Source organism: Parambassis ranga, chromosome 14 (assembly GCF_900634625.1).
Source record: "Parambassis ranga chromosome 14, fParRan2.1, whole genome shotgun sequence".
NCBI lineage: Eukaryota > Metazoa > Chordata > Actinopteri > Ambassidae > Parambassis > Parambassis ranga.
Genome location: NC_041034.1, coordinates 683,143 through 707,501, shown reverse-complemented (window position 1 = coordinate 707,501; position 24,359 = coordinate 683,143). Strand labels below are relative to the sequence as shown.

Here is a 24,359-nt window from a genome sequence, read left to right as displayed (position 1 = left end):
ACGTGGAGGATGCATACAGCTCTACCCCCTCCCCCCTCTTAGAAGATCAGATCACAACTTGGTTCTCGTCGCCCCCTGTTATGTGCCCCTGGTTAAACGTTTGCCTGTGACCACAAGGACAGTGAGGAGATGGTCAGAGGACAGCTGTCTGGCACTGCAGGCTTTGAGGTAACGGACTGGGAGGTACTCTGTGGGCCTCATGGTGAGGACATTGATGGGTTTACAGTGTGCATCACAGACTACATTAATTTCTGTGTAGACTGCAACGTCACAATAAGAACTGTTAAGTGTTACCCAAACAACAAGCAAAAGACATAAAAGCCATCCTAAAAGAGAAAGTATGTAAATAAGTAAGCTTCCAGAAGTGGCAACAGGGAGGAGCAGAGGGCCATTCAGAGAGACCTGAAGGTGAAGATCAGAGAAGCTAAAGAAAACCACAGAAGGAAGAACAACATGAGGGAGGTCTGGAGTGGCATGACAACCATCACATGTTTCAGACCAGCTAGCAGAGGGAGCAATGGTGGAGTGGCCAATGAATGAAACCTGTTCTTATCAGATTTGACACTTTGGTCCTGGTCCCCACTGACTCTCCTGTTGACTGTTGGAATTTATAAATATTTTTTAGGCTTGTTTAAAACACTGTAGGCTATATAGATTATGACTCAGTTCCTGACTAAGAGTTGTATTTATGTGTGCTGTTTTCATTGATTATCGGTTAAACAAAAGGCCTTATTAGATTTATAATATCTACACAATATTTATAAGAGCTGGGATATTAGAGTTATAAAATGTGAAATGATTCAATACAAAGCATAGAATAAAGCTTTTATTTACCACACAGCACTCCCTTTCCTGATCAGTGTAATAATAAAACAATGTACAGTGGAACACAGGTGTTGTGTCCTTACCATCCTCCATGTCCACTATGTCAATTTGGCTACAACAGCCTACTACTCGTGAGACAGGACCATAGACCAGACGGGACCCGATACCTTTATACGTGACTGCCTGCTTCAGACAGAAGGAGGCCTGCGGGCCTAATCCAGCCAACTGCCCCGTTCTATCTGACACACACCCTGATGTCCAGAACATATATAATCCGGCATGAATCTGTTTTGTAAATGTAAGATTTTTATTTTCATTTCATATAAACTGAAACTACCCACAACATTCTACTGAATCAAACCACAGTCATACTAACAAAAATAATTTATTTTCAGCAGAAAAAATTACAGCAAAGATGAAAGGTTGGCGCTCACACTCCGGCCGTTGTTGGTGAGAGAGCGCAGCTCCGAAATGTATTTGTTTACGGCTGTGAACAATAAAGGTGTTTCAAACTGAAAAGCAAAGAGGATGGTGAACACAGTCCCAAAGATGGACACAGCAGCAAGTCTTAGGGAGCTCGGTGGAAACAAAGCTGCCTGATGTGTGAAGAAAAAGTCGGCATCCTAAAGGAAAATGAGAGAGACCAGAGGCACACAGCTACAGAGGAGGCTGACATGTCAGCACAGTCAGCAAGATGCTGATGCAGCAGTTGAAGTAAATTTTGTGATGGTGAGTTAATCACCAAACATGGCCATAGATCAGGACAGGGACAGTGGGGACATGTCCACATGAATATCCAGTGACCCCTTTGTACCTGCTAATGATAGTAAGGAAAATTACAACTTCAAAGAGCTAAAGAGGGGATTACTCAAAATCAGCCCGAGGTGTAGGCCACTTTTCTGTGTTTCCTAAAGAGGGTGAGAGAGCTGGGCCCCCCTTAAACAAAGGCCCTCGTCAGTGGAGGACAATGCCCGGAGTGGCCCTGGGTCATTTTGAGTTTGACACCGCTGGTTTAAGGAATCCACAGCAGAGATGGTGCATGAGAACAGGTCTGATGGTCTGATCTCTGATGCCATAGATCAGAGAGCACAGACATCTGGGAAACAGGGAAACACATACATACAAAACTGTATAAAGGCGCAGAAACACTAACCTTGTTAAAATTCCTGAAAGTGCCATGAGCAATGTACTGAACATAGTTGAAGACAGAATGAGGCAGAGCTGCACCAGATGCAGCAGCAGAGTGTTACGAGCTTTTCTGGCAGAAGCTTTGTCTGTGGAGGCCGACCTGGCTGCAATGATTACACCAAAGTAGGAAAAAGAAATTGCAACACCAGCTGATACAAACAGGACACAAATGAAGGCTCTGGAATAATCATTAGACCGAGGCCCAAGAAGCATGGCAACATCAGAGCAGAAGTCCTCCATCTGCAGACTCTCAAGGTCTTTAAAAGGAAATTCTAACAGCAGCAGGACACGAGTGAGAATATTCAGAGAACCCAAGGCCCAGATTACAACAATAGCCATACCTGTGTTCCTGATGGTGATGATGGTAGTGTGTCTCAGTGGGTAACACACAGCTACATATCTCTCCAAAGACATCACCAACAGTGTGAGAGGAGAGATGGTAGTAGTGAGATTGACGAGAAAATTAAGGAAACCACAGACAGGATATGTCAGAAGTAATGTACAGACAGCGAACAAGTACAGTATATGACCGAGAGCCATCTGAACAGTGTCTGCAAACAGAAGGTTATACAAGAGAACATAACGAGAGGTCTCACAAAACACTGGCTTACTCCTCAGTGTGAACAACATGGTCACATTAATGAAGAGGAACACACAGCATGGCAGCGTTGTCACAACAGCTCCAGTCACTCTCTCCAGTAACTGGACCTGTGGTACATCCGTGATGTTAGTCTGAGATCCAGATGTGTCTGACATGACAGAGAAAATCTAAGTCATGACGGGTTCAGTGGAAGACTAAAGCACAATGATGCAGTCAGAACTCCTACAGCAGTTTAGACAAACATCAACAAGAAGTCATGAAAACACAGTCCCTGAGCAGACAGCCGGCTGGTTCCACTCACAGCTTGGTTCCATGTGGCAGAGCTGCTCTGCAGGGTTAGATTAACCTTGCATGAGTTATGAAGTCTCTCATCACTGTTCATTCACGTGACACACCACATGTTCACATGGTTACTGGGCCAATGGTGACTGATGTCACCTCTGTCCTTCTATTATCTAATATGGTGAGTGGTTCCTTGTTACTGTGGCTGTATGACATGATTAACTCTATCACATTAAAACAGCCTTTTCCTTTGGACCTACAGTGTATCCCACACATCTGTGTGTCCATAACAGCAACACTGAACAGTTTTAGATACATTCAGACCAGCCCTTCTAATCCAAGATCCAGACCTCGTTCAAAATGACTTCAGTCACCTTTCGTACCCATTGTGACGAACTGCAGCAGGTCTGTTATGATAGAGATTGTCTGGACCCAAATGCAGACACAAATGATGATTGAGGTGAACTGAATGAGAGTTTTAATACAAAAACTAAAATCCAATGCACAAAACACAAATCAAAAGAGTAAAAGGAACTAACAAACCAAACACAAAGGAGATCCACTGGAACACACAGGAAACATGACCATGACCATAACTGACAAAAACAAAGACAACACAGGACTTGCATACAAGAGGACAAGGATCAAATTTTGTACCAGGACCTAAACACGCTTATTTCTGCTGGAAGTTCCCATGACCTCTCCTTGGGCCCATATCCCTGCAAGTCAACCCATGGCAGGCTCATGGCGCTTCAGAGGCGCCTCCAGATCTCGATTGGTCCTCTCTGTCTGGCCATTGGTTTGGGGGTGGAAGCCCAAGGAGAGGCTAGCTGTGGAGTCTTCAAAAGTAGCGCTAAACATCTTAGGAGTTAAAGAATTAAAAACACAGAAACAGCGCAAAGGAGCAGCGCTTGTAGAGGGTGCAGGCACAGAGAGGGAGAATAAAAGAAGGTAGATGGCCAGAGAGGAGCGTGCAACTAATTTCAGTTATCTGTCCATCCAATCCATATGACAATACAAGATCCAGGATATGACCTTTTTATTGCGTCTGCTCCAGAACACACCGTCAGCATGAGGTTGAAAGAGTCAATTACATTCAGAAAGTCTCTAACCAGAGGTTTGGTCTCACAGCAGAAATGTACGTAGAAATTACTGACAATCAAGAAGTGATCATATCTAAGTATGACATCCGACACAAAGTGTCCCAAACAAAGTTTCTGTTGAATGTTGGTGGCCAACAGACTACATCCGATAGACTCGTCCCCTTTCCTGAACCTGCCACGGCGGAGGTGCATGTGTGAATGGGTCAACACTGAACATTCTGAGCGGACTCCACCTGGTGTTCTGTGTGTTCTAGCACATTTCAAACAGACAGAACTTGTTTCAAACAATTCTGTTGTTTATTGCTACATAATTATGAAACATCTGCACCAATGAAGTGCGATGAAGTAGCATTAAGATCATTTTAATCGTAACAGAGCAGTAATCCACCTTAATCTTTAAACATCCATATTTGACTGTTAACTTTCGAGACTTTTGAATTCTCGGATGATGTGTTTGAATATAAAATGTGTATTGTTCGTCTGGTCGGCAATCACAATACAACAAACATGTTAAACACAGGAAACACTGGACGACACAGAATTTACAATTATCAGGAGAAAAACCCTGAACAACATGGTCACAAAGTGAATCATAAGATATTGTATTTTAGTTTCACTTCCTACTCCAGGAAAAGAGGCTTTTTGGGATAAGTTAAAACTAAAAGAAAGAAATGACAGAAAATTGTTTCTTGCTTTATGTGGACTACGCAAATGCATTGGGCCCCTTAAACCCCCAGGCGGTCCCAAAGCTGCAGGTTCAGCCTCGTCTGAGGAGAATTGAAATGACCTGTCTTTACCTGTGGCTATCACGTGTTTATATTATCCTTTTTATGCTTAAAAATAGAATATGCATGTTTCTGAGGCATAATTAAATCAAAATCTTTGGACTGTGCTGTGACACCCACACCGCCGACAGGTATGATGTGAATTATTGATAGCTACATCGTTACCATTAACAACATCGTGTCATCAAAAAGAACTTATCGCAGAGGCGTAGAAAAATTGATAAAGGTACGGCATTTATTCACGATGTGGGAGGAAGGTGAATTTTTAACAAGTGTGTTTATACATACTTCTTCCTAGCTAGTCCAGCTAGCCTCAGATAAATGTTGTCTGGGTGGAATATGCTCATGAAACATATATTTTTATTGTTAGTTTGTTTTCATATTTTGCATTCTAAAATAGTTGAATATTTTAATTCAAGGTGTTCAAAATGTAAAGCAAACATTTTTAGTAACACTCAGTATTGGTTTTATTTATTAACTTAAAGAGGATTGTTGTTTTCCTGTTATTATAATGTTTTAGTAGTAAAATACTGAAAAACTACATTCTTCTCATATCCAGACATGACATCCACAAAAATAATAAACTGAGGTGACAATATATTATTTTGTGACCACATCATAACTGTAACATTAGGACATTTTGGCTGATTTGAGCCAGCTGCCCTTTGGGAGTAAGCTAAAGCTGCACAGACAGTTTCACTGAATTAGGCTGTTAATGAGTTCCAAAGATATTCTGAACGTTTGAAAATCACTTTTACAAAAAAGTGACATTCGAATATATAAGGCCTGCATGGACAGGACAGCAAGAGACTGACAAGAACATGGTTAGAAAAGACATTCACCTTAACAACAAGATATCTTGATGTTTCTACAGAAGGTGTGTTTCATTTCTTTAACCAGCTGTGGTAACATTATATTAAAGGGAACCCACAGTGAGCAAGGTTTTTTTTCTGGTTTCTTGTCTGGTGGCTCAGACGTAAACGGACATCTTCAGCTTGTATTTTTCTCAGAGGCCTTTCAGGTGTCTCATCTCTCTGTCACAGCAACAACAGAGAGCTTCAGGCGACAGCACAGATAGTACAGGAGGACAGGTCTGATGGTCTTGTCTCTGATGCCGTAGATAAGAGCGCTCAGACATCTGGGCAGAACGATAATAAACACATACAAAATAATCTGGATGCATATAAGCATGGTCCTCGTGACAACGTTTGAGGCGGCTATCAGTAAGGGGTTGTGTATGGTTGAGGACAGAATGAGGCAGAGCTGCACCAGATGCAGCAGCAGAGTGTTACGAGCTCTTCTGGCAGAAGCTTTGTCTGTGGAGGCCGACCTGGCTGCAATGATTACACCAATGTAAGAGGAAATGACTGACAGACCAGCTGATACAAACAGGAAACAGGTGTAAGCTTTGTCATAGTCAACAGTCACAGGAGTGAGAAACATGAGAAAGGTACTACAAAACTGTTTCATCTGCAAACTCTGTAGCTGCTCAAAAGGAAACTGTAACAGCAGCAGAACCAGGACGCCAGTGTTCAGTGAACAAAAGGCCCAGACTGCCGTGATGGCTGCACCTGTGTTCCTGATGGTGATGATGGTAGTGTGTCTCAGTGGGTAACACACAGCTACATACCTCTCCAAAGACATCACCACCAGTGTGAGAGGAGAGATTTCACTGGTGAGATTGGCAACCATGACAAAAACACCACAGACAGGATACGTCAGCATGATTCTACACGCAGACAGAATGTAGAGTAACTGACTGACTGCAATCTGCACAGTGTCTGCAAACAGGAGGTTATACAGCAGAATGTAACGGCAGGTCTCACGAAACACCGGCCTGCTTCTCAGTGTAAACAACATTATCACATTAATGATTAAGAATATGCAGCATGAAATTGTAGTCAGAGTGACCAGCAGCATTTTCTCCACTAGTCCCATACTATCATCAGTAGTGTTGGTCCAAGCTTGACTAGACATCTCAAAAACTAACCAGCGAACATTAGAGCAAAAAAAGGAGTTTCACCTGTGCAGGTAACAGCAGGCTGCTGCACAGGGTCTACCTGCTGTCCCACTTTTTATATCAGCTTTGACCATGTGACGCGATGGCAGAAGGGTGATGTCATCTAATAAGGTTTACTTTCATTCTTGCTTTTGTTTTGGTTGTATGCAACATTAAAAAAGACATTGTGTTCAGCTTATACTGTTTTTAGGGACTTCTTGTTAACAGTGTCTTTCACAGCTTGCTTTGCTCAGAATCACTTGATTTGCTGGGAAACGGAAAAACCAAGCAAAATGTGAGCTACAATATTCAAATAACGTCAAAGTTAGAGAAATCTGAAAAAGCCCTTGTTAAAGAGAGCACTCTATGAGAGGATAGTCCACCCTCAGCCCATTTTCTAAGGCTGCACACAACAGACTTCTTGTCTGTTTTGAAGTAATTATTGTTATAATGATTTTCCTGTGTATTTAGTCTCGATTTTGACCCACTGAACGTACTCAAAAAGTCACCAAACTTTTCCCAAAATTGTCTCCCAACTAAAGTTCCTACTTGTAATAATATTCAGCACAACTGCTACAGACTTGAAACTTTGTACATGGATGTATCGCCCTCTGACGAGAAAAAAACTCTTTGACAAAAATTCCACTATGTACAGGAAGTCCGCTATTTTGAATAAACGGCATCATGTTCCAATTTGAACTCCCCGCACTTTAACAAACCCCTTCTAGGGGAAATGTCCAAACACCCTCTAAATTGGTCTTAGTCTTAAGGCATTAGGGGCCAAAAGGTATCCAAAAGGCAGCACTTCGTCATATGGTTTGGCTGTGGAGCCACCACAAAGTTGATAAGGTCTGATAGACCTGAGATTTTGTGACCTGGTTCTGCAGACATGGCTGAGCAAAAGTTATCAAAAACGCAGCTCGATGTTACACCATGTGGGCGGGGCAACGCCACAAAGGTGACCTTTCGCCACCATAGAGAAAGCTGCTGTGTTTCTTGATTTATTAATCCTACCTGCCTTTTACTCTATCATGACATCAGCCCCTGTGCACCTTTTCATATCACCTCATCGTCATATGTGGGCATGGCCACATGGCTCAGCAGCGAACTCTAGAATGAGATCTGAGTCCCCGTTTGACCTACAGACATGAAAATCGGTACACATATGTATCACCTCTAGATGAGAAAAAGAGTCTTTTGGAGGTATCCTCTAAAATGCACAGGAAGTCCGCCATTTTGAAAAAAAAGGCACCATTTTTCATTTTTCACTCCCCGCACAAACTCCTCCTAGGGGATTTGTCCAATCCACCTGAAAATCGGTCTGGTTACTCTTAAAGCATTAGGGACCAAAGGTTATCAAAAACGCAGCACTTCATCATACGGTCTGGCTGTGGCACCACCACGAAGTTGACCCTTCGCCAATGCACAGGAAAAAGATGTTTTTGTGGCTGTATCTCTGTGTACTCTTCTGCCCTGCAGACCACAGCTCATGCCGGTACCAGGGAGCGAGAGGACATGAGACAATAGGGGAGGCGGCGGCGGCTGCGAGTTCCAGGGACCGCAAGGAGTACAAGGGCCCGTCATTGCTGCTTGCAGCTTTAATTTCACAATCTAAACAGCGCAAAATCCAGTTAAAACCAGAAGGGTTTCGATCAAAAACCGTTCCGCGGCCAGGATGAAAACGCATAATTCTTCCTGTATCTGAGGTTTAACTATAGGCCGAATTCTCCTCTCCAGTACCCTGGCATAGACTTTACCAGGGAGACTAAAGAATGTTATCCCTCTGTAGTTAAAGCACATTGAAATGTGTCAGCACCACAACATCCAGATACTTAAGGTACTCAGGACGGATCTCATTCACCCCCAGTGGTGCCAGCAAGCTGTTTAACTACCTCGGCAACTTCAGCCTGGGTGATAAACAAGTCCACCACTGAGTCCCCAACCTCTGCTTCCTCAATGGAAATGGTGTTGGTGGGATTGAGGAGATCCTCAAAGAACTCTTTAGTCAAGGTCAACAGTTCCCCACCTCCCCTGTAAACAGTGTTGGTGAAGTACTATTTCCCCTCTCTGAGGCACTGAACAGTTTTGCCAGAATCTGTAGATGATAGTCCCTCTTGATGGCCTCCCGAAACTCCCCCAAGCCAGAGTTTTTGCCTCCATGACTGCCCTATCCACAGCACGCTTGGCCTATCACCTGCTTTAGGGGTCCCACAAGCCAACCATTCTGGATAGGACTTCTTCTTCAAGGGACCACAATGATCAAAGATGCAGGGGGCTCAAGGCAAGGGCCAAAAGAGCACAAAGTTCAGAAGGTTAAGGAAACCGAGCCAAAGGAATAGAACCGATAGCCCTCCAGAGTCCATACCGGAACCCACCCAAGACTGAGACGAGGACCCTCCAGGGTCAGAGCAGAAGGACGCCAAATGGTGAGCTTGAGTGCCCTCCAGAATCCGGGAAGAAGACCACCAGAGACCAGGTCGTGGACCTTCCTGGGTCCGGGCAGAAGCCCACCAGAGACAAGGTTAGAGACCATAAGCAGTCTTGTTGATGACAATGTTTATGCCAAGAAATGGCAGGTGAATAAAAAGGCTGAGGTAAAGAATGGGGTATAGAATTAGACCTTGTGTATAGGTGAAGTGGCAGAGCAACTGACCATTGAGCAGGATGCCGATGCATGCACATGTGAAATTACAATCCTAACTTCAACTTCATGTTCTGCATGTTTTAATGATGTTAATTAGGGCCTGAGCACCGAATGGTGCGAGAGCCCTATTGTATTTCTAGGAGTCAACACTTTGCCAAAAAAAAGCAATATTTGAGTGCCTTAATGAACACCGAACTTCACAAAATTTCCACCACATGTCGGCCCCTGTGAGCATGTTCATATGCCACTGTCTGTTAGGATTCTGTGTTTCTTGAATTGTTTTCTGTTTAGTTTCATTCCGGCCCTGAGTCTGTGATCTGTGTGTTTGCAGTTGTGTCTTGTGTTTCCTGTTTAATTTTGAAAGTTTTGTGTTGCTGTGTTTTACTTCCTTGTGTTTCCCGCCTTTAGGATTGCTTGCCCCGCCCTGATGTGTCTCACCTGTGTCTTGTTACCCTTCTGTATTTAAGTCCTGTGCTCCCCTTTGTTCTTGTTAAGCTGGATCCATACTCCACGAGAACAGAGAACTCCCTCCCCCCTGCAGACATTACGCCCACTAAATGCTGTCATTTCTCTCTCGGACCGCCCATTGTGCAGCTCTCTTGTACACATGGCCTGGGCAGAGCTTTTTCTCTCAAGGCTGTGCGTCAACCATGCTGTGATTGGACAGAATTTATTGTGGGCGTGATGAATGTGTTGAAGCCAAGAGCTTCTTCAGGTGCAGAACACACAGACAGAAGGAGGAAGTACAACGACAATGGACAGTTTAGATGAGCAGCTGGCAAACAGCTCCTGGAAGGAGAAACACGGTGCACAGAGGAGAGCGTCTGTCCACAAGGTGGCGATAAAAATTAATCCCAGTATTGATCACAGCGTTACAGCGGCTGGACGCACATTAAACCCCGGGAGATGGGATGTATTATTGCAGACAGTCATCCACGCGTCCTCACAGACCTCACAGACCAGAGGTCTGCTACAGTCAGCTGCACTGATCTTCTATCTGTTGTCAGCTGTGCGCCCTCTGCCCTGAACATTATCAGCTCGTTAGGCCAGATAACCACGACTGTGCTCACAATTTACAATACAATTGCATTGTCAAGCTTTTGTGTGAGACGTGCGCTGCGTAGGAGGCCGTATGAGGAGTTCTGCACACACACGTCTCGCGGAGTATGGTACCTCCGTGCCGAAAAGAACTTTTTTTTTTTACTCTTACCACCCGTGGAGCGAGTTCTCTGTTTTCGTGGAGTATGAAACAGCCTTAAGTCTGTCCGTTTATCCATGGCGTGTCCCCGTGTGTTCCTCACTTTTAGGTTTGGTTTGTCTTCTACTAGTTTTTTCTTGTTGAAATAGTTAGTTGATTTTACTCCTTTGATTTGTACTTTGTGTTCTGGGATTTTATGTTTAACCTTTAGGCTTTATTAAAAGCTCACTTTTAGTTCACCTCAGCCTTTGTGTCTGCATTTGGGTTCAAACTTCCACATAACACAACACTGTTGCCACGATTGCCCGTGATCAACATGGATTAGCACCGCCAATTTATGACGGGATGTCCGTTGCCGTTCACAGTGACCCGGCGCATGCATGGCTCTGCAAACGGTCCCTAATGCTTTTCTGCAGGGGAGACTGTAACAACCAAAGACAACTGACAATCGAAAGGATGCCAGTGCCCCACTGGCAGCAGGCTTCCTGCACTTCAATGACTTAAGCAAGGTCCCGTGAGGCCAGCTAAACCTCAACGGGTTGAGCACATCGCCCTCGCCCTGACAACCTCTTTGCGTTGGCCAGGGAGCCAAAGGCCACCTGGTTCCTGATGCTCATCTGCACCGGTCACCGATACGGGCCAACCTTGGGAGCAACCGATACGGCTGACAGTATCGCCAAGTGTGTTAGTTGCGCACTGCAGCAACACGCTAAGTGATCTTCTCACCAAGATAAGCCAGCTGAGAGGTCTTCGTAGAAACTTCAGGATGAAGTACAACAGGCTGACTTTTACTAACAGTATTTATTCATAGTGTCACAACAAGGTGAACCTGACTATCAGTCTCTTCCTGCTCCATCAGTACAGACAAATCACCAAAACTTCTTGGAGGGGAAAGTTTTAGTCATACATGTTAAACTTGAGGCCTGCGGGCCTAATCTGGCCCACTGCCCCATTCTCTGACCCACACCCGAAGTCAAAATTATATATAATTCAGCCTAAATCAGTTTTGTAAATGTAAGATTTTTATTTTCATTTCATATAAACTGAAACTACCCACAACATTCTACTGAATCAAACCACAGTCATACTAACAAAAATAATTTATTTTGAGCAGCAAAAATTACAGCAAAGATCAAAGGTTGGCGCTCACACTCCGACCGTTGTTGTTGAGAGAGTGCAGCTCTGAAATGTATTTGTTTACGGCGGTGAACAATAAAGGTGTTTCAAACTGAAAAGCAAAGAGGATGGTGAACACAGTCCCAAAGATGGACACAGCAGCATGTCTTAGGGAGATCGGTGGAAACAAAGCTGCCTGATGTGTGAAGAAAAAGTCGCTGTGAGTACTGGACTGAACACGGAGAACAGAAGGATCAGAGAGACCAGAGGAGACACGAGGCACACAGCTACAGAGGAGGCTGACATGTCAGCACAGTCAACAAGATGCTGATGCAGCAGTAAATTTTGTGATGGTGAGTTAATCACCAAACATAGCCATAGAGCAGGACAGGGACAGTGGGGACATGTCCACATGAATATCCAGTGACCCCTCTGAACCTCCTAATGATAGTAAGGAAAATTACAACTTCAAAGAGCTAAAGAGGGGATTACTCAAAATCAGCCCGAGGTGTAGGCCACTTTTCTGTGTTTCCTAAAGAGGGTGAGAGAGCCGGGCCCCCCTTAAACAAAGGCCCTCGTCAGTGGAGGACAATGCCCGGAGTGGCCCTGGGTCATTTTGAGTTTGACACCGCTGGTTTAAGGAATCCACAGCAGAGATGGTGCATGAGAACAGGTCTGATGGTCTGATCTCTGATGCCATAGATCAGAGAGCTCAGACATCTGGGAAACAGGGAAACACATACATACAAAAATGTATAAAGGCGCAGAAACATTATCTTTGTTAAAATTCCTGAAAGCATCATGAGCAATGTACTGAACATAGTTGAAGACAGAATGAGGCAGAGCTGCACCAGATGCAGCAGCAGAGTGTTAAGAGCTTTTCTGGCAGAAGCTTTGTCTGTGGAGGCCGACCTGGCTGCAATGATTACACCAAAGTAGGAAAAAGAAATTGCAACACCAGCTGATACAAACAGGACACAAATGAAGGCTCTGTCATAATCATTAGACCGAGGTCCAACAAGCATGGCAACATCAGAGCAGAATTCCTTCATCTGCAGACTCTCAAGGTCTTTAAAAGGAAATTCTAACAGCAGCAGAACCCGAGTGAGAACATTTAGAGAACTGAAGGCCCAGATTACAACGATGGCCACACCTGTGTTCCTGATGGTGATGATGGTAGTGTGTCTCAGTGGGTAACACACAGCTACATATCTCTCCAAAGACATCACCAACAGTGTGAGAGGAGAGATTGTAGTATTAAGATTGGTGAGAAAATTAAGGAAACCACAGACAGGATACGTCAGAAATAATGTACAGACAGCAACCAAGTACAATAAATGACCGAGAGCCATCTGAACAGTGTCTGCAAACAGAAGGTTATACAAGAGAACATAACGAGAGGTCTCACAAAACACTGGCTTACTCCTCAGTGTGAACAACATGGTCACATTAATGAAGAGGAACACACAGCACGGCAGTGTTGTCACAACAGCTCCAGTCACTCTCTCCAGGAACTGGACCTGTAGTACATCCGTGATGTTAGTCTGAGATCCAGATGTGTCTGACATGACAGAGAAAATCTAAGTCATGACGGGTTCAGTGGAAGACTAAAGCACAATGATGCAGTCAGAACTCCTACAGCAGTTTAGACAAACATCAACAAGAAGTCATGAAAACACAGAGTCCCTGAGCAGACAGCCGGCTGGTTCTACTCACAACTTGGTTTCATGTGGCAGAGCTGCTCTGCAGGGTTAGATTAACCTTGCATGAGTTATGAAGTCTCTCTTCACTGTTCATTCACGTGACACACCACATGTTCACATGGTTACTGGGCCAATGGTGACTGATGTCACCTCTGTCCTTCTATTATCTAATATGGTGAGTGGTTCCTCGTTACTGTGGCTGTATGACATGATTAACTCTATCACATTAAAACAGCCTTTTCCTTTGGACCTACAGTGTATCCCACACATCTGTGTTGTCCATAACAGCAACACTGAACAGTTTCAGAAACATTCAGACCAGCCCATCTAATCCAGGCCTTGTTCAAAATGACTTCAGTCACCTTTCGTACCCATTGTGACGAACTGCAACAGGTCTGTTATGATAGAGTTTTTCTGGACCCAAATGCAGACACGAATGATGATTGAGGTGAACTGAATGAGAGTTTTAATACAAAAACTAAAATCCAATGCACGAAACACAAATCAAAAGAGTAAAAGGAACTAACAAACCAAACACAAAGGAGATCCACTGGAACACACAAGAAACATGACCATGACCATGACCATGACCATAACTGACAAAAACAAAGGGAAACACAGGACTTACATACAAGAGGACAAGGATCAAATTATGTACCAGGACCTAAACACGCAACACAAAGTGTCTGTTGATGTCACGACCTGGTGTTTGTTTATGGTTTCGTTTTCCTTGTTTTGGGTTTTTAGTTTAATCTGTGTTTAGTTATAGTTATTTTTCCTGTAGTTCTGGTGTTTTGTTTTCCTGGGTTTGTGTTTAGTTGTCTAGTCTTGTCTTGTGTTTCCAGTTTTACTTTGGTAGTCCTGTCCTCCCTGTGTATTGTCTTGTGTTCTACTTCCTGTGTTTTCCCTCCTTGTTGATTACCAGCCCTGCCCTCATGTGTGTCACCTGTGTCTCGTTGTCTTCCCTGGTCCCTTTGTATATAGTCTGTGTCTTCCCCTTTGTCCTTGCTAGTTCGTCTCGTCTGGTGTAGGGTTTTGTTCTGTCCATGTCTTGTCCATGCCATGCCCTGCTCTGTTCCAGGTAGTTTCTTTGTTCTTGTTATGTTTTTCGTTCCTGCCTTTTATGCCATGTGCCTATTTTTCCTTAGTTCTTTCCTGCCACGCAAAGTGTGATTTTTAGTTAGTTATTTTGGTACTTTACCCTTTGACCACGACGAGTGTGATTTTTAGTTTTGCATTGTTTTGCCCTCCTGGCCTTAAATAAAAGACTTTTTGGATTTTAACTGCTCTGCGTCCTGCAACTGTGTCCTCTCCTCACACAAAACCCTGACAGTACGAACTAGCCACTATGGACACAGTAAACGCAGAAGCGATTAGATCGGCTGCTTTTAGCCGTAGCACGGAGTGCGCTCCTTGTGGCTTGGCCACCCTCTGGAGCCAGGTAAACCAGCTCCGGAGGGAGCTCCAGGCAGAGCTGGACTTGATTGATCACCTGCCATCACCTCCCACGGACAGCAAGGAGAGGTGGCAGTGGGCAAACCAACGGATCTCAGTGCTCCAGATGCTGGGGAAGTTATGGAACCTTAAACAACAGCTCAGAGCCCAGATGGACCTAGCGTTGAGCGCTAACCCTTGGCTCCACCTCCATTATACCAGGGTGTTCGCGGATATGGAGGAGTTCCCGGCGCCTGTGGCCCCCATGCTGCCCCCTGGTTTCCCCGCCCAGTCCTCGACCCAGCCCCAACTCCTGAGGGCGGGCTCCAGATGACGCCATCCCTTCCGGTGCCGCCCAGAGGGCGGGCTCCAGATGACGCCATCCCTTCCGGGGCCGCCAGAGGGCGGGCTCCAGATGACGCCATCCCTTCCGGGGCCGCCAGAGGGCGGGCTCCAGATGACGCCATCCCTTCCGGGGCCGCCAGAGGGCGGGCTCCAGATGACGCCATCCCTTCCGGGGCCGCCCAGGGGTGGGCTCCAGATGGCGTCGCTCCTCCCGTCTCGGCCAGAGGGCGGGCTCCAGACGGCGTCGCTCCTCCCGTCTCGGCCAGAGGGCGGGCCCCAGACGGCGCCGCCTGCCCCAGAGACCTCCAGTGCCCCCCGCAGAGGACTTCCTGCCAAGACTGGGGTGGCAGAGACACTGGAGGTCACCTGTCTGGATGCTGGGGGTGCATCCAGCCTTGACCCTGGAGGGTCATCAGATCTGGGTCCATGCCCTGACCCAGAAGGACTCTCAGCCCCAGCGACTGGTCCAGTCACTGGGGAACCCCCAACTCTGGCTTCCAGCCGTGATCTTGAGGGGTCCCCAGCCTTTGGTTCCTGTCTGGACCCTGGAGGGTCTTCTGCTTCGTCTTCGGCTCTGGCTTCCTGTCTGGACCCTGGAGGGTCTTCTGCCTCATCTTCGGCTCTGGCCTCCTGTCTGGACCCTGGAGGGTCTTCTGCCTCGTCTTCGGCTCTGGCTCCCTGTCGGGACCCTGGAGGGTCCCCTGCTCTGGTTTCCTGTCGGGACCCTGGAGGGTCCCCTGCTCTGGTTTCCTGTCGGGACCCTGGAGGGCCCCCTGCTCTGGTTTTCTGTCGGGACCCTGGAGGGCCCCCTGCCTCGTCTTCGGCCCTGGCTTCCTGTCGGGAGCCTGGAGGGCCCCCTGCCTCATCTTCGTCTCTGGCTTCCTGTCGGGACCCTGGAGGGTCCCCTGCTTCGTCTTCGTCTCTGGCTTCCTGTCGGGACCCTGGAGGGTCCCCTGCTTTGTCTCTGGCTTCCTGTCGGGACCCTGGAGGGTCTTCTGCTTCGTCTTCGGCTCTGGCTTCCTGTCTGGACCCTGGAGGGTCTTCTGCTTCGTCTTCGGCGCTGGTGTTCTGCCCGGACCCTGGAGGGTCCGCAGCCTCGCCTTCGCTGGTGTTCTGCCCGGACCCTGGAGGGTCCACAGCCTCTCCATCGCTGGTGGTCTTCCGCCCAGACCCTGGAGGGTCCGCGTCTCCATCGCTGGTGGTCTTCCGCCCGGACCCTGGAGGGTCCGCGTCTCCATCGCTGGTGGGCTTCCGCCTGGACCCTGGAGGGTCCTCAGCTCTGTCCATGCTGGGCTTCCGCCCGGACCCTGGTAGGGTCCTCAGCTCTGTCCATGCTGGGCTTCCACCCAGACCCTGGAGGGTCCTCACCCCTGTCCATGCCGGGCTTTCGCCCGGACCCTGGAGGGTCCCTGTCCCCTCCATTTCTGACTCTGCCCCCCAAGCACCCCAGACTTTGTTTTATGGGACCTCTGTCTCCGTTGCCCCTGTTGGCCCATGGCCGGGGCCTTGTTTCTGAAACTTTGAACTTTGGCTCCCTGTCATTTTGTTTGAACCCTTGTTTTGTGTTTTTTTTTTGTGTTTGTTTCTTGAAGGGGGGTTCTGTCACGACCTGGTGTTTGTTTATGGTTTTGATTTCCTTGTTTTGGGTTTTTAGTTTAATCTGTGTTTAGTTATAGTTATTTTTCCTGTAGTTCTGGTGTTTTGTTTTCCTGGGTTTGTGTTTAGTTGTCTAGTCTTGTCTTGTGTTTCCAGTTTTACTTTGGTAGTCCTGTCCTCCCTGTGTCAATACACAGGGAGGACAGGACTACTCTTGTGTTCTACTTCCTGTGTTTTCCCTCCTTGTTGATTACCAGCCCTGCCCTCATGTGTGTCACCTGTGTCTCGTTGTCTTCCCTGGTCCCTTTGTATATAGTCTGTGTCTTCCCCTTTGTCCTTGCTAGTTCGTCTCGTCTGGTGTAGGGTTTTGTTCTGTCCATGTCTTGTCCATGCCATGCCCTGCTCTGTTCCAGGTAGTTTCTTTGTTCTTGTTATGTTTTTCGTTCCTGCCTTTTATGCCATGTGCCTATTTTTCCTTAGTTCTTTCCTGCCACGCAAAGTGTGATTTTTAGTTAGTTATTTTGGTACTTTACCCTTTGACCACGACGAGTGTGATTTTTAGTTTCGCATTGTTTTGCCCTCCTGGCCTTAAATAAAACACTTTTTTGATTTTAACCGCTCTGCATCCTGCAACTGTGTCCTCTCCTCACACAAAACCCTGACAGTTGAATTTTGGTGGCCACTACATCTACACTACATCCGATCGGCAATCAAAATACAACAAACATGTTAAACACAGGAAACACTGGACGACACAGAATTTACAATTATCAGGAGAAAAACCCTGAAGAACATGGTCACAAAGTGAATCATAAGATATTGTATTTTAGTTTCACTTCCTACTCCAGGAAAAGAGGCAGTACGCCCTTTTTGGGATAAAACTAAAAGAAAGAAATGACAGAAAATTGTTTCTCGCTTTATGTGGACTACGCGAATGCATTGGGCCCCTTAAACCCCCAGGCGGTCCCAAAGCGGCAGGTTCAGCCTCGTCTGAGGAGAATTGAAATGACCTGTCTTTACCTGTGGCTATCACGTGTGTTTATATTATCCTTTTTATGCTTAAAAATAGAATATGCATGTTTCTGAGGCATAATTAAATCAAAATCTTTGGACTGTGCTGTGACACCCACACCACCGACAGGTATGATGTGAATTATTGATAGCTACATCATTACCATTAACAACATCGTGTCATCAAAAAGAACATATCGCAGAGGCGCAGAAAAATTGATAAAGGTACGGCATTTATTCACGATGTGGGAGGAAGGTGGATTTTTAACAAGTGTGTTTATATATACGTCTTCCTAGCTACCGTATTTTCACGACTATAAGGCGCACCTAAAAGTCTAAATTTTTCTCAAAAGTCGGCCGTACGTCTTATAATGCGGTGCGCCTTGTGTATGGGTTGAGTACCAGACACGGGGACATGATACGTAAACTACGTACACTGGCAGCAATTCACCAATCAGCTGAACGCTCTGCCATACGTACACTACGCACGCTAGCAGCGATGAGCTAATCAGATGGATATTACGTCACACGTACCCTACGTACGCTGGCAGCAATTCACCAATCAGCTGAACGCTACGTCATATGTACATTAGAAGACTCGAGCAATGGATTGTTGAACAAAGAACTGCTGGGAGAAGCGTCTCAACGGTCACCATTCGACTGAAGATAGCACAGGACATGGATATCAAACACTTTAATGGAGGTCAGTCTTGGTGCTTTCGTTTTATGAAAAGGCGTCATCTCTCGATCCGCACAAGGACTACAAGGACAACTTCCACCGGATTATAAAGAAAAGCTGGCCAGCTTTCGCGCCTACTGCAGTGGCAAGATTTCTGGTAAAAACATTCAGCCCAGCCACATCATTAACATGGATGAGGTCCCCCTCACTTTCGACATCCCCGTGAACCAAACTGTGGAGAGAACGGGGACCAGCACTGTATCGATACGGACCACGGGGCTCGAGAAGTCAGCGTTCACTGTTGTTCTCGGTTGCCTTGGCAATGGACAGAAACTTCCTCCAATGGTGATTTTTTTAGCGGAAGACGGTGCCTAAAGTTTCCAGTTTCCAGCAGGAGTCGTCATTAAGGCAAATCAAAAGGGCTGGATGGACGAGGAGAAAATGGGAGAGTGGCTCAGGGAAGTTTACGTAAAGAGACCGGGTGGTTTTTTCCACCTATCACCCTCGCTGCTGATCTGCGACTCCATGCGCGCCCATCTCACCGTTGGTTTTAAAAAACCAGGTGAAGCAGATGAATTCGGAGCTTGCTGTTATCCCGGGAGGGTTAACCAAAGAACTTCAACCGCTGGATATCGGAGTAAACAGGGCGTTTAAAGTTAAGTTGCGAGCGGCGTGGGAGCGATGGATGGCAGACGGCGAGCACAGTTTTACCAAGACTGGGAGGCAGCGCCGGGCGAGTTACGCCACCATATGTGCATGGATTGTGGACGCATGGGCTCATGTTTCTGCTTTGACTGTTGTTCGAACTTTTGTGAAAGCCGGCATCATTTCAGAACAGACAGCCGGCAACGACAGTGACTCTGACTCTGACAGCGATGAGAGGGAAGCTGGTATGCAAGCACTCACACAGTTGTTTTATTCTGACACTGAAGATGAGGACTTTGATGGGTTTGTGGGAGAGGATTGATTAAAATGTGAGTGTATTGTACATAGCTGTAATAAAGTTCGACTTAACTTTATGTTTTTGTGGCTGTATCTCCCACATACTTCTTTCTATGTGGAGGAAACTTTACAGTCATGTTGAACATCTGACTCTGCATGCATTGATATGCTGATATACTACAGTCACTGCGCCATCTACTGGCCTGCGGGTCTAATCTGGCCCACCACCCCATTCTATCTGACACACACCCTGATGTCCAAAACATATAAGATCCAGCCTGAATCTGTTTTGTAAATGTAAGACGTTTATTTTCATTTCATATAAACTGAAACTACCCACAACATTCTACTGAATCAAACCACAGTCATACTAACAAAAGAACTTATTTTGAGCAGCAAAAATTACAGCAAAGATCAAAGGCTGGCACTCACACTCCGGCCGTTGTTGGTGAGAGAGTGCAGCTCCGAACTTTATTTGTTTACGGCTGTGAACAATAAAGGTGTTTCAAACTGAAAAGCAAAGAGGATGGTGAACACAGTCCCAAAGATGGACACAGCAGCAAGTCTTAGGGAGCTCGGTGGAAACAAAGCTGCCTGATGTGTGAAGAAAAAGTCGCCGTCCTAAAGGAAAATGAATCTCTTGTGAGTACTCGACTGAACACGGAGAACAGAAGGATCCGAGAGACCAGAGGAGACACGAGGCACACAGCTATAGAGGAGGCTGACATGTCAGCACAGTCAACAAGATGCTGATGCAGCAGTTAAAATAAATTTTGTGATGGTGAGTTAATCACCAAACATGGCCATAGAGCAGGACAGGGACAGTGGGGACATGTCCACATGAATATCCAGTGACCCCTTTGCACCTGCTAATGATAGTAAGGAAAATTACAACTTCAAAGAGCTAAAGAGGGGATTACTCAAAATCAGCCCGAGGTGTAGGCCACTTTTCTGTGTTTCCTAAAGAGAATGAGAGAGCCGGGCACCCCCTTAAACAAAGGCCCTCTTCAGTGGAGGACAATGCCCGGAGTGGTCCTGGGTCATTTTGAGTTTGACACCGCTGGTTTAAGGAATCCACAGCAGAGATGGTGCATGAGAACAGGTCTGATGGTCTGATCTCTGATGCCATAGATCAGAGAGCACAGACATCTGGGAAACAGGGAAATACATACATACAAAACTGTATAAAGGCGCACAAACACTAACCTTGTTAAAATTCCTGAAAGCGCCATGAACAGTGGGTCGAACATGGTTGAAGACAGAATGAGGCAGAGCTGCACCAGATGCAGCAGCAGAGTGTTACGAGCTTTTCTGGCAGAAGCTTTGTCTGTGGAGGCCGACCTGGCTGCAATGATTACACCAAAGTAGGAAAAAGAAATTGCAACACCAGCTGATACAAACAGGACACAAATGAAGGCTCTGTCATAATCTTTAGACCGAGGTCCAAGAAGTACGTATACACCAGAGCAGAATTCCTTCATCTGCAGACTCTCAAGGTCTTTAAAAGGAAATTCTAACAGCAGCAGGACACGAGTAAGAATATTTAGAGAACTGAAGGCCCAGATTACAACGATGGCCACACCTGTGTTCCTGATGGTGATGATGGTAGTGTGTCTCAGTGGGTAACACACAGCTACATATCTCTCCAAAGACATCACCAACAGTGTGAGAGGAGCGATTGTAGTGGTGAAACAAGCGAGCAAAATAAGGAAACCACAGACAGGATACGTCAGAAATAATCTAAAGGCAGCAACCAAGTACAATAAATGACCGAGAGCCATCTGAACAGTGTCTGCAAACAGAAGGTTATACAAGAGAACATAACGAGAGGTCTCACAAAACACTGGCTTACTCCTCAGTGTGAACAACATGGTCACATCAATGAAGAGGAACACACAGCACGGCAGCGTTGTCAAAACAGATCCAGTCACTCTCTCCAGTAACTGGACCTGTTGTCTGTCCGTGATGTTAGTCTGAGATCCAGATGTGTCTGACATGACAGAGAAAATCTAAGTCATGACGGTGTCAGTGGAAGACTAAAGCACAATGATGCAGTCAGAACTCCTACAGCAGTTTAGACAAACATCAACAAGAAGTCATGAAAACACAGAGTCCCTGAGCAGACAGCCGGCTGGTTCTACTCACAGCTTGGTTCCATGTGGCAGAGCTGCTCTGCAGGGTTAGATTAACCTTGCATGAGTTATGAAGTCTCTCTTCACAGTTCATTCACGTGACACACCACATGTTCACATGGTTACTGGGCCAATGGTGACTGATGTCACCTCTTTCCCTCCACTACCTAATATGGTAAGCTGTTCCTTGTTGTTACTGTGGCTGTATGACATGATTAACTCTATCACATTAAAACAGCCTTTTCCTTTGGACCTACAGTGTATCCCACACATCTGTGTTGTCCATAACAGCAACACTGAACAGTTTCAGAAACATTCAGACCAGCCCTTCTAATCCAAGATCCAGACCTCGTTCAAAATGACTTCAGTCACCTTTCGTACCCATTGTGACGAACTGCAGCAGGTCGTCTTGACCACGTGTATGTGACTAGATCCACTGAATTGCTGCCATGTTGTTGGCTGTGAAAACATGGAAATGATCTAAAGAGATCAACATTGTTTATGTACCAGTATCTAAACAAGTTTACTTTGCTGGATGTTGGCAGAGTGTTTGGATAGCCTCAAATGTGATTCATGTTTCAATGGTAGAAAAGGGTTGAAGAATAGTAATGTAGTCTGAGACATTAGCAAAGGATCAAAAACTGAAGATCAAACACTAGAAAAACTACCAAGGGATAAAGCAACATTAAATATCCAAGAACAGGCAACGTCGTGTCTAGAAGTAAAAAGAACACTAGAAAAATACAGCTGTAACACTCGGCAAGATGATCTGGAGGGGAGTAAAGGGAAAAGCTCAGGGAAAATCTCTCCACTCCATTAAATATTCCTGCAGACCACAGTTGGTGCCAGTACCGGGGGGAGACAGGACGTGGGCCGATAGGGGAGGTGGCGGCTGCTGGTCCCGTGGACCGCAAGGAGTGCGAGGGCCCATCATTGCTGCTTGCAGCTTTAATTTCTTACTTGGGTTTATCTTGGTTTTAGTTTGGTATTTTTTGGAGTTGTGTTGATTGGCACTTGTCTCCAAGTGGCTTAGAGCTTTGGTTACATTATAACCCGAGCATTCTCTATCGCCTCTCCACTCCGTTACATGTTCCATATGTACAGGGTAGATCTTTAAGACACTCCACGAGGATACAGTGCAACCCATAGCCCAGTGCATGCCGCAACAGTAGTTTCTTACAGATGTACACTGCAATCCGCTAACCTGGCAGAGGCCTACCAAAGCCTGCGTGAGGAGCAGGGGCCAAACCCAAGCAGCCTGCACTTAGTCGTGCAGTCGTGCGTTCTGTCCGTGCCGATGGCAAAAGGCCGGGGGTAGGAAGGTAGGACGCGCTTAGGACATCTGGGAGAAAACTGTAGCGAGTTCCATATGCCAACAGCGCATGGAATCCCTTTATGCAGCTGGCAGTGTCGCAGCCAACAGGAAGGCAGTTTAACAAAGAGGCTTCCCAGGTCAGCCTCTGCTAACGACCCAAACGGGGTATGCCAGGAGGAACTGAGAACCACATCCAGGTCCCATGGCAGAGTCATAGACACAGCGTTGTGTCCTGTGAGTCTCCAAGCACCCTTAGGTGCACTCTCTTCTGCCAATTAAGGCACTGTCACAGCGCATTTGACCAATGCGGACTCAATAGAGTCCATAGAGACAGCAGTGTTGCTGTCAGTCTATCGGCATTGGCTGATGGACTGACAGCAACACTGCAGGGGACATGCACAACGACATGTTAGGCGGAGATTGCGTATAGATCCACATGGCAAGCTGCACGCCGGTTAATGAATACTGCAAGGCTGCTAAGAGAGGCCAGCCCTTGTAGGTGGTACTGTTGCCTCCTGTATGACACTAGTCATGGCGACTTCTGTGCTAGCAGCCCAGTGCTAGCAGTGGCCAGGCCATCACCACCATCCTGCCAGGAGCAGGTGGAACATGCTTGAATCAGCAGGTCTCGCCAGGGGGGAAGCCTACATGGGGCCCCACCGAAGGGGAGCAGGGGAGAAGAGAAGTGAAGGAGAAAAGACAAATGACAGCGTGTGGACTCTCCAGCGGCAACAGGTATCAGGGCACCCCTGAACCGAACCAGGTCTGTCCCGCTACATGGGGGCAAGACCACCATACACCCCCCCCCCCCCCCCCCCCCGACAGGATGTCCCGTTGCCGTTCACAGTGACCCGGCGCATGCATGGCTCTGCAAACGGTCCCTAATGCTTTCCTGCAGGGGAGACTGTAATAACCAAAGACAACTGACAATCGAAAGGATGCCAGTGCCCCACCGACAGCAGTCTTCCTGCACTTCAATGACTTAAGCAAGGTCCCGTGAGGCCAGCTAAACCTCAAAGGGGTGAGCGCATCGCCCTCGCCCTGATAACCTCTTTGCGTTGGCCAGGGAGCCAAAGGCCACCTGGTCCCTGACACTCATCTGCACCAGTCACCGATACGGGCCAACCTTGGGAGCAACCGATACGGCTGACAGTATCGCCAAGTGTGTTAGCTGCGCACTGCAGCAACACACTAAGTGATCTTCTCACCAAGATAATCCAGCTGAGAGGTCTTCGTAGAAACAGCTGGTTGACTGACTGCTATCAGTCAGCCAGGTAACGCCCAGTTAACGTATCGCAGCAGTACACTAGTGGCCGGCCATCAAGGTACACCTGGTAGTTAGAAATCAGCTGATCGTGAAATGCCTGCAGGCCTGGTCCCTAGTCCAGAAGGATGGGCACCCGAGATGGCAGGGGCTCGCCTCACAGCGTAATTCCCCAAGGGGGATGCAACTGAATCCAC

At 46.6% G+C, this 24,359-nt stretch overlaps 4 protein-coding genes across 4 annotated transcripts; all 4 read right to left on the bottom strand.

The window, feature by feature from the left end:
• Positions 1-1,812: 1,812 nt before the first annotated feature.
• LOC114446437 (odorant receptor 131-2-like) lies at positions 1,813-2,769 on the bottom strand. The gene has a single exon (XM_028422078.1). The coding sequence runs from the start codon at positions 2,767-2,769 to the stop codon at positions 1,813-1,815; it is 957 nt and encodes a 318-aa protein (XP_028277879.1).
• Positions 2,770-5,810: 3,041 nt separating this feature from the next.
• Positions 5,811-6,761, bottom strand: LOC114446436 (odorant receptor 131-2-like). Its single transcript, XM_028422076.1, has one exon. The coding sequence runs from the start codon at positions 6,759-6,761 to the stop codon at positions 5,811-5,813; it is 951 nt and encodes a 316-aa protein (XP_028277877.1).
• A 5,591-nt stretch (positions 6,762-12,352) lies between these two features.
• On the bottom strand, positions 12,353-13,819 carry LOC114446435 (odorant receptor 131-2-like). Its single transcript, XM_028422075.1, has 2 exons — positions 13,816-13,819; positions 12,353-13,302 (listed from the first exon to the last, which is right to left on the bottom strand). Exons 1-2 carry the CDS (start codon positions 13,817-13,819, stop codon positions 12,353-12,355), a joined length of 954 nt encoding a protein of 317 aa, XP_028277876.1.
• Positions 13,820-20,491: 6,672 nt separating this feature from the next.
• On the bottom strand, positions 20,492-21,448 carry LOC114446434 (odorant receptor 131-2-like). The gene has a single exon (XM_028422074.1). It carries the CDS (start codon positions 21,446-21,448, stop codon positions 20,492-20,494), a length of 957 nt encoding a protein of 318 aa, XP_028277875.1.
• Between the last annotated feature and the right edge of the window lie 2,911 nt (positions 21,449-24,359).